Source organism: Monomorium pharaonis, chromosome 3 (assembly GCF_013373865.1).
Source record: "Monomorium pharaonis isolate MP-MQ-018 chromosome 3, ASM1337386v2, whole genome shotgun sequence".
In the NCBI taxonomy this organism is placed as follows: Eukaryota; Metazoa; Arthropoda; class Insecta; order Hymenoptera; family Formicidae; genus Monomorium; species Monomorium pharaonis.
This window is the reverse complement of record NC_050469.1, coordinates 3,208,849-3,219,750: the sequence shown is the minus strand read 5'-3', so window position 1 is coordinate 3,219,750 and position 10,902 is coordinate 3,208,849. Positions and strand designations below refer to the sequence as shown.

Below are 10,902 nucleotides of genomic sequence, written 5' to 3'. Positions count from 1 at the left end.
CAGCAGCGCCGGTCGGACGTTCTGTTGACTCCGGCGTGTCTCGCGTATTCATTTGTGCGCAGGTACGGTGTTGAGTGATTTTGAGAATGCCGTCGCACTAACAGACGAGCCGTCCTTTTCACGTATATTTTTTCAAATGTATAACGGTCGCGCCAAGTGAAATTCTCGCACGCGGTTTACGTTTTACTCGTGTGTGTATGATATATTATCCGTAATATCGGGATTGCCGAATAAAGTATCGGGCGATCGTTATTAATGTGCAGTTCGATTCAAAATAGCAGGATGATGTCAGCAGAAAGCGGCACCCATGGAGCGACTCGGTATTCCGGAAAAGGAATGTAGCAGTAGCAGCAGCAGCATCAGCAGCAGGAGCAGCGACAGCAATCGGTGAGTGAATTTTTAAATCAATTAATTGAATTTCTATCATATATATGTGGTATTGCAGATTTATAGAACACAATTATGCACATTTGCATAAAACAGATTTAAAAAATGAATGCTTATAATTGTAAAATTTACGGGTATAGGGTATAGCATGAAACAGAACTAAATAAACGTGTACATAGCATAGAAGAGACCCAAAAAGTCATGCACGTTACCTACGGAATTCATAGATATTTGATTACGTAGTTCAATGTGCATATTTTGTGCATATAGAGGCGCTGATGGATGAAAACACCTAAAACGACGCGATGACCGTTCTCTCTAGTTTATTAAATATTTTTTATTTTTCTAATTGATAACAAAAACATTTTTTGATTGTATTAATTTCGAAAAATACTGCAAAGAATTATAAGCATAAAGAATAATTTGATTTGTAATGGCTTCTGCAGCATAAATGCCATTTAGGTAGGAATAAAAAACAATAAACTATATTTTGATAAATTATAATTTATAAAATATTCAAACAATTATTACCTATATTTTGGAAATATTTTTATACATTTTGTACTGAAAAACATATTACAATATAAATATTTTAGGTGCCGCTTAGTTATATTAACACTATAATTTTCATCGGTCAAATTAACAGAGCTCCAATTAACCAATCTTTTCATGCGATCAACTGGACGGTGATATTTTCTGAGAGGGCGCCGAGCGAAATTTTCCAAGCTACCAAAAGCTCCCGCGGAAGAGCCGGCGGGTCTTCGTTGAGACGCATCATCGATGACGACGGTTGACAGAATAGACAGCGGTGGTTGGTTTTCTTCAGTCGCCGCCAGTCACGGTGAGGACGTTGTCGTGTGTCGTGTCGGTGTTTGCTTGTCGCGGCGCGACGTGTTGTGGCGGACGAAACACTGTCGTGACACATCTACTCCATAGAGCGTCGCCGTCGTCATCCTCGTTGTTGTCGTCGTCGTATCGTTATTGTTCTCATATCATCGTTGCCGCAACAGGGAGACCACGAGCGCGCAACAATGGCGATGGGCAAGGGCTTTCGCGTCTACGAGAAGCTAGACTCGCCGAAGCCGCACTCGGTCATACTCGAGCAGCGGGGCCGCAAGGAGACACTGCTCTTCGAGTCGCAGGCGATCGCGGTCCTTTGTAAGTAACGGGCAAGGAAAAAGGAAACTCAGGAGAGACGGTCCACGAACGGTTCTCACGGGGACGTCGCGCCGGCCGCTCTATCCCGCTTTATCCTCCCACACACGCGTTTCAAGTAGAAGTACGCGAGGAAGGAACCACGAGTAAGACGTCGAGAGGCCGATCGAACTGCACACGTTGTGACAACCACGCGCTGTTCGCTGGAATGCGAACTAGGATTCGGTGTTTTTCGTGACGTTTTGATCATCCCCATCACGATTGCGATTTTCAACCGTGAAACTCCTAGCTAGCGTCATCACCTTTATACCTCGAGAGTTCTTATATTGTGTTTTAAGGGCCTATTCTGTTCTTTAATTTTTATAGAGTGCAGTGTAATAATAGTTGTATAATAGTTGTATACAACCAAAGTATTTATGAAAGTATCTGTAGATATATTATAACTCAAGTAGAATAGAACTTGTTTAGTTTACGTGGCGATTTGGTTTACAATATAAAACTTGGCCACGGTTCCAGCTTTTTATTGAGTGGCTAACTGAAATCTCGAGACTCACAACGTTTCTTATTGGTTAAACAGCTGCTTTCTTTTATTTCTAAACTCACCTAACGTAGCTTGTTAATGACTAGAGATTTATAATTTATATTATTATATTATTATAATATTATGAAATTCTTGTTTTACAACTTAGTCTCTTGTTCCTATCTTCCTTTTACTTCTTTAATTTTTTATAACTTTCTCTTTTTAAATCGCCCTCAGTATATTTTCTTTTCATCTTTCCCTATTTTATCAAGTCAATCTCTTGCTCTACTACATTCTATATAATAAAGTTTTTAAATAATCCTATTGTCAAGTGTTTCTACAAGTAGTATTCTCAATTTGACACTAGATGATTCTCATGGGTACGTATCACTTTCAGCCGCCGAGGAGCAGGAGTTCCTAAAGCTGAAATATACCAAATTGTTGGACGCATATGGATGCCTAGGTGTTCTGCAGCTAAATGCGGGTGAGAACACTCTGCTGTACCTTGTCTTGGTCACTGGATGCTTCTCCGTCGGAAAGATCGGCGAATCGGAGGTCTTTCGGATAACGCAGTCGAGTTTTGTGCCTCTATTCTACAGTCAGGGAACGGAGGATCGCGTATCTGAGGTCAGAAAGGTTCTGAACTCCGGAACGTTTTATTTCTCCTGGTCCTCCGGGCAGGAATCACTGGATATCACATTAAGCGCTCAGAGAAGATGCAAATCGACGACTACAGATAACAGATTTTTCTGGTCAGTGTAAAACAGTTTGTAGAAGACTTTTGTAGCAAAGACTATAAATGTGTGAACTATTCGAATTAAATCGAATCGAATAAGATTCGATTCAGATTTGAATCTGAACTATTTGAAAATTTTCTAAAAAGTTTGAATATGAAACACGTGTATACTCTCTATTAATTTAGAAACACTCTACAAAAGTGTACAATATAAAAGAAAACATATGGTATAAAAAAACAAAATTGATTTATTTTGATTTTTAAATATTTAACTTAAAAAAAGGAAAAGAAAAATGAATACATATATGTGTACATAGTATAAAAAAGGGTCTCTTGGAAGAATTTCTATTAAATTTTAGATTCTTCAAAGCCTTTATTTTTACCTTAATGAAAAAATGCCTTAATGCTTAGAAGTGCTTCCTTGTGATTCGAAATGATGATTTGATATATTTTTGGCGTGCATAAATACTGCAAGTGTCCTAGCTGCAACTATTAATCGTCATTTGAATATTCATATATTTGTTCATATATTTGTATTAAAAATTTGCACAGAATATGACTGTTTATTTGTAAAATGTAGAGATTTCCAAACTTATGGAGGGTACTGTGTGTATGTATGCGTAAGTGTGTGTGCGTGTGTGTGTACATACAATATTAAAATTTAATAATGTTGTTAATTAAAAGTTATATTTGAACAATTTGATTTGATATAAGCTATAAAAAGTAAATTTTGTCGATTTGGTTCTATTTAGCATTAAAAATCTTGATTCACACATCTTTTTTAGAATAGAAAGTTTTCAAGATTCAAATACGAATTATATGTTACTATTTATAGAAGATGCGCATAAAAGAGATATCTAATCTAATAAATTATTGCACCAGGAATCGAATGCTGCACATTCATCTATTAAGATACGGCGTGGACACGAGTCAATGGTTATTGAAAGCAATGTGCGGTAGCGTGGAGATTAGAACCGTCTATGTTGGACACAGACAAGCTCGAGCGGTGCTAATGTCTAGATTAAGTTGCGAACGTGCAGGCACTAGGTAAGATAATTTTTTTCTATTTGATGGAAAAGTACACGATGATGCGCAGATCACATTATAGATACATATTCTTGTTCGCGTAATGTCAGGAATTATCAGTGCTTGATAAGAGATATATCTCACGCAATAAATATAACATGTGACTTCATATCGTGTATACATATCACATTATGAAACAAAAATCTGTCGGAGCATATGGCTTGATCAAAATACAGTGTATCATTACGAAACTTTCATTAAAAACAAAAAATGAATTATTTGTTTCCAGATTCAACGTTAGGGGAACCAACGATGATGGACACGTGGCGAATTTTGTGGAGACAGAACAGGTAATTTACATAGACAACGAGGTAACGTCTTACGTTCAGACGAGAGGTTCGGTACCGCTGTTTTGGGAACAGCCTGGTATACAAGTTGGCTCACATAAAGTAAAGATCTCGCGTGGTTTCGAGACCTCTGCGCCCGCTTTCGATAGGCACTTGGATATGATCAAGAAGCGATATGGTCAACAAGTTATTGTCAACCTTCTCGGTTCCAGTCTGATCGGCAGTAAGGAGGGGGAAGCGATGTTAAGCCAATTGTTTCAGACCCATCACAATATGTCGGAGTACAAGGATGTGCCGCACATCCTGTTCGATTATCATCAGGAATGCCGCGGCGGAAACATAAAGAATCTTTCGAAACTGAAGGCGAGGGTCGAAAAGTACTTGGAATCGTTTTCGCTGTTCTACGCGGTCGGTAACACCGTGATTCTCGAACAGACCGGCACCATCAGAACGAACTGTCTGGACTGTTTGGATAGAACAAACTGCGTGCAAACATTCTTTGCGCTCGAGATGCTGGCCAAACAGATGAGTCTGTTGAAGCTAATGGAGAAGCAGCAGATGGTCTCGAGATTCGAGGAGGTGTTCCGTCAGATGTGGATCAACAATGGCAACGAGGTCAGCAAGATATACGCAGGCACCGGCGCCATCCAGGGCAGTTCCAAGCTGATGGACGGCGCAAGATCGGCAGCCAGAACGATACAAAATAATTTACTCGACTCCAATAAGCAAGAGGCGATCGATATTCTATTGTTAGGCTCGACGTTAAATACAGAACTGGCTGATAGAGCACGTTTGTTGTTACCATCCAACATGTTGCACGCTGCGCCGAATCTCCTGCGAGAGATGTGCAAGCGCTATAACGAGTACACGAATACGATGAATCTCAGGGTGAGCATCGGTACTTACAACGTTAACGGGGGCAAGCATTTCCGTAGCGTAGTTTACAAGGACGTGTCTTTGTCCGACTGGTTATTTGATGGACCAGGTAGATCTTCGTGTAAGTATAAACACTGAAATTCTGAAAACAATCGTTATAAAGTGTTCAAAAGAGAAGAGAATTACTTTGTAATTCTTTTACAGAAACATAGATATATTTTCATTATAGATTAATTATTGGTGCAACAGCGTCAATAAATTTTTGCTTATTGAACTTTTTATATGATCTAATATAATATGAAAAATGTATATAAATTTTTCATAATTCAATCTTTATATCTTTTTTCAGCTTTAGTGTCCTTGCAGCAGCGTGACAATGTTCCTGTAGATATATTTGCAATAGGATTCGAGGAGATTGTCGACCTAAACGCCAGTAATATTATGGCCGCCAGCACGGACAACGCCAAGGCTTGGGCCGAGGAGTTGCAGAAAGAGTTGTGCAAGGACACGGAATACGTTCTCGTGACATATCAGCAGCTGGTCGGTGTTTGCTTGTACCTGTTCATACGACCCGTCCATGCGCCGTACCTGCGTGACGTGGCAGTAGACTGCGTGAAAACAGGATTGGGAGGTGCTACCGGAAATAAGGGCGCCGCAGCGATCAGATGTGTGCTGTACTCCACGTCCTTTTGCTTTGTGTGCGCGCATTTTGCTGCCGGCCAGTCCCAGGTGAACGAACGTAATGCCGACTATGCCGAGATCACAAGGAAGATAACGTTTCCTATGGGTAGAACCCTGAATACTCACGATTATGTGTTTTGGTGCGGTGACTTCAACTACAGAGTCGACATGGATAAGGACGAAATGAAGGAATTAATCAAGCAAAACGAATTTGACCAAATACTGCAATACGACCAGTTGAGGGTACGAGTATAACGTTAGAAATTCATATTTTCTTTGTTTATTAATAAATTATATCGGAAATATGAACAAATCTCTTTATCGTTGTAATACCAAAAGTTTTAATTGCTAAATTAGAAAGAAATGTGTTAGCGTTTTTAAAAATAATAATTATTACTTTTTTCTGTCTGTAATGGTGACATCGTTACATTTTTATAGTAATGGTAATCACGAATTCAGCCATTCCTTTTTTTTTGTTGCTTTAGTTTCCTATTATGTTTATACTAATTCAATAGATTCATGCGAATACATACAGTATAAAGTAATACATAATAAGTTAATATATAAAATAACGAAAAAGTAACGAATCGGTACTTTATAAGTAACGATAACGTGTTACTTTTGAAAATTAGTAACGAATAACAGTAATGGATTACTTTTTACAAAAAGTAATGGCAATGCGTTACGTTATAAAATAATGTTTCTAACTCCGTTGCTAACAGTATACATTTTATGACTTTTTTTAAATTTTAAGGTTCAACAAGAACAAGGCAACGTCTTTAAGAATTTCCAGGAGGGACCCATTACTTTTGCTCCTACGTACAAATATGATCTGTTCTCGGATGATTACGATACCAGTGAAAAATGTCGGGCACCCGCATGGACAGACAGAGTTCTATGGAAGCGCAGAAAGCAAATACCTGATATTGGTTGGTTTTTTTCTATTACATGGACATTTATACGTAAAGTTATATGTACAAAAGTAATTGTATTGTATCAAGTTTAAAAAAATATATTTCAGACTCACCTACAGATTGGAATCCAGGAAAGCTCATCTACTATGGCAGGGCGGAATTGAAACAGAGCGATCATCGACCGGTAATCGCAACGATCGACATAGACGTGCACTGTGTCGATCCTGAGAAACGTGAGCGCGTGTTCAAGGAAGTAATACAAGATCTGGGTCCACCCGATGGCACTATAATAGTCAAAGCGGTAGAGGACGTCGAAGACATGGACAGCGTATTCGATAATAATCTAATGTTCGCGCTGATACAAGATCTGTCCCACATCGGCGAGGCGATTCTGGTACGTTACGTTGGCGAGACGATCTGGGTAACATTCAGGGACGGCCAGTGCGCTTTAGCCGCGGCGAAGAAGGGCATGACGCAGGTGTGCGGTCAGACATTGAAATTATCTCTGAAATCGCCCAATTGGGTAGAAGAAATCGAAAAAGAGATCGAGATCTGTAGCAACACCACGGTAGCTCAATTCACGGCGGATTCGCCATTGAGAAGTCCTATGCAACGACTGGAACAGCTGGAAATTGCTGAGCGCCCGTCCCCCAGCAGGGGCAGCCCAAACGGTGTAATGCCGCCCCCAAGACCGGCACCGCCCGGTCGACCTGTTCAACCACCGAAGAGTCCCGCTCATGAGCGGAAGCAGATTCCGCGAGCGGGTGTCTTTAGCGTGATTCCCAGTCAGTTTTCGCGCCCGGTGACACCGCCGATCGCGGAACCTGCAGTGATGGAAGATGATCGACAAGACGAAAGACTATCGCCAGATTCTGCCATCTACGAGGAGATACCCGATGGTTCACCGAATTATCCAGTACCAAATCGACCACCGCCGCCGTTACCGCGTATGGATAGTCCTCAGGAACCAGTGAACAGACCACCGCCTCCCAGCTCGGTGCCTCCTCCGTTGCCGCACAGACAAGCTCCGCCGCCTCCACAGTATCCGCCGCCGAGTCTACCCCCGACGAACGCTCCGCCACCCGTTCCAGCGAGAACTACCGGCGGACCACCCATTCCAGCTAGAAATCCTCACTAAAAAAAGGGACGCAAAGTAGATAGGACCCATAAATGGGACGCATATCCTATTACTAGGCCAGATTTCCGGTACGTTTAGCATTATATTCTAGTACATGTGATTATTTATGATTAAACAACAAGATGACAGCAGTCGTCTTCACTTCCAAACTGAGTTCCAGATCCGCGTAGCGTAGTTAAGAATGCCGAATTCTATTTTGTGATTACTCTGAAAGTGATTGGTGAAGTCATCATGAGTCGGAGGTAATTACATGTCATTTTCGATCTCCAGTCGCATAAATAATTGTAGATTTGTACTGTAGGTCGTTCTTGAGTTTGTAGAAACTTAGCCGACAAAGTATATTTTTTAAAATAAATTTCTTATAATGTCGTTTGTATGAAGACTTTTAAAGAGTTATAAAGAGTTTATTAAATATCCATATAATTATAATTATCTGGATAACTTATCACCTTTTTTAATTGCATTTTGAAATTTTAAATATAATAAATGATTTTATACAAAACTTTAACTTATCCATGTTGGCTAACTGCATAATGTATTATTAAATAATTAAAATTGTTTATAAATCTGTTTAATTATATTTTAAAAGTATTTATAATATATGAAATAATGAATAAGTGTCTCAGTGGCTACATGTAAGTTTCTGAACATATATTAAAGAAACTGTTATTAAAAAATATAAATCTTAAATATTAAAAAAAATCATTGATATGTTAGGCTTGTATATACTAGAATTGTTATATAATATTTAGTTAAATAATAATTATTACAACGAGCTAGGGTATATAATATGAGATGATTGATTTTAATCCTTAATTATTTTACTAAGAGCAAATAATTTTTATAAGCAAAAAAGTTATTAACTTTTAAAAGAAATATTTTAATATTTTATTTAAAAATAATCCTTTGAGTATAAGGTTTTTTTAATTGTCACATGTTTAATTGTCTATAGTTATTAATAAAAGTTATGTTTGAGCAATATTCGCTCTATTGTTGTATTCTTAATATTCATTTAAAATGTCTCAAATACTTTTTATTAATGTAAGTAATTATTCTAGAATTATTCCTTTGTAGACAATTCAATAAATTATATCTATAATATTATCTTTATAATATTGTTATAATTATAAGTCTTTAACTTTAAAGTAATGTGTGGAAACATTATTGTGTGTCTTTATATTAATGTTTAAAAATAATTGATTGAAATTAATTTGAAATAGATTCTGTAATTTGCAGATTATTTAAAATGCCAAAAAAAAATTTAAAGTTTTTATCATATAAAACTTTACTATATATAAAAAAGTATACAAAAGCATTTTGATAAAAAAAATATGTCTTCAATAAAGATCTTAAATGTTCAGCCACTGATCATTTATCTTACAAATAATTCCACAAGATTGTTTAAAAAAAAACATTCTTTATCGGCTAAGTTCATACGAATCTTTCTTGAGCTTATCGAATACACCGTTCTTTGCGTTTCCATGGTAATAATATAATCCTGTTGAGCTATTCTCGTAACGACGCGGGAAATCATTATTTACGCTCTATATGTTTAAAATGGCGCAAATGATTCTATTGTTTCAAAGATCCAATCGATTTATATAATTGTTGACACAAATTTAAAATGTATATTCAAAGCCCGTTGAAATCGTTGTGAAATTGGATATATCATGAACACGTTGATATAATAATCAGAGTTTAAACGATGAAATACTTGCGGTAATAATATTATAGTTGCCACTGCTTGTATTGTATATTAATAACTTAAGATGTAATCTCTTATCAATGTTAGAATCACTTTTAAGGATTTTAAGAGTCTTCGCGGTATTGCAGTAGCGTAAAACTACCAAAAAATACAATTGCGGTAAAACTCTGAGGAGTAAACTTAATTTTACAATTAATCGTGTGTAGTATGATGCGCGATAGAAGGAAAAGGGTAGACTCAAACACAACAGTATTCTCACAGATGCAAGGTAAGATATTTCTTATAATTACTCACCTGAATTTCCCCTTTCTCACACGCGGTGCTGAAGGCGGCTAATTCAATTAATTTAAGGTCATCCTATGTATAATTATGTTTCGTTTACACTGTTTTCTAATTTTTAAGTTCCTATATTTTGCATTCCACCAAAATTCCTAAAATGTCCGTCCCAACGGGTCCAACGCCTTATATTTCTTTTCTAAATCCTCTTAATTCTTATTCTCTTATTCTTTTATTCTCTTATTTTAGAGGACACAGTATCATGTTTTCTATTGTGCATGATACGAATGTCCTATGACTGTATTTTAATTTGTTATTTACGGAGTGAACAACGAATGCGAATTAAGTGGAGAATGAAATTGTCATAATTGATACATAGGCGTCATCATAATTTATAAAAAAATACTATGATACGGCAATCAAAATATTAATTTATAGGTATTTTCCAGCAGTGTTACAAACGACGATGTGATACTGTGTTCCGAATAGAGAGTATCTTAACTGTAACATGTTACATTGCTTGACACTGTAAAAATACAAGTGTTAAAATGTTATCAACATTTAAAAAAAATATAATAATTGTATTTATTTTTTATATGAATATAAATTTGAAATATTTCTTTAATTTTCCTAAATATTCTTTTTCGTTCGCTTTTTACTAAAAATAAAAATATTCGAAATAAAAAAACAAACCTGTTATACTACCTATATATTATTATACTATATTCTTGTTACATATATAAATAATATAAAAATCTGTTAACTTTGTTAATACTGTTAACTCTAGTGATATTTTTAGAAACTAAAGCCTCTATTTTGTAACTCTTAAAAATACTATAAATCTTTATATTTTTCTATCCTAAACTTTATTCTCCCAAAAAGCTGGGATAATAACAAAACTCAAATTTAGGCAAATATGTTTCAACCTGACAATTCTGATCGATATCGTTATACATGGCGCAAGTATTTTATATAATACAAAGCTGCAATATAATGATACCTACACTATCGTTAAAAGAGTTATAAAATAGTCTTTTAAATCCAGAGTTTCAACAAGTGCACGACACAATACAGCGTTTTTGCTGGAAAATACCTATTATAAATTGTACATACTCTTAATTTTCATCACTTTCAGTTCAGT

At 36.6% G+C, this 10,902-nt stretch overlaps 1 protein-coding gene across 1 annotated transcript; it reads left to right on the top strand.

Annotated features, from left to right (window-relative positions):
* Positions 1-1,039: 1,039 nt before the first annotated feature.
* On the top strand, positions 1,040-9,913 carry LOC105835932 (synaptojanin-1). Its single transcript, XM_012679596.3, has 7 exons — positions 1,040-1,545; positions 2,460-2,814; positions 3,681-3,845; positions 4,114-5,168; positions 5,397-5,971; positions 6,483-6,657; positions 6,750-9,913. Exons 1-7 carry the CDS (start codon positions 1,419-1,421, stop codon positions 7,778-7,780), a joined length of 3,483 nt encoding a protein of 1,160 aa, XP_012535050.1. The 5' UTR covers positions 1,040-1,418; the 3' UTR covers positions 7,781-9,913.
* Positions 9,914-10,902: the final 989 nt, after the last annotated feature.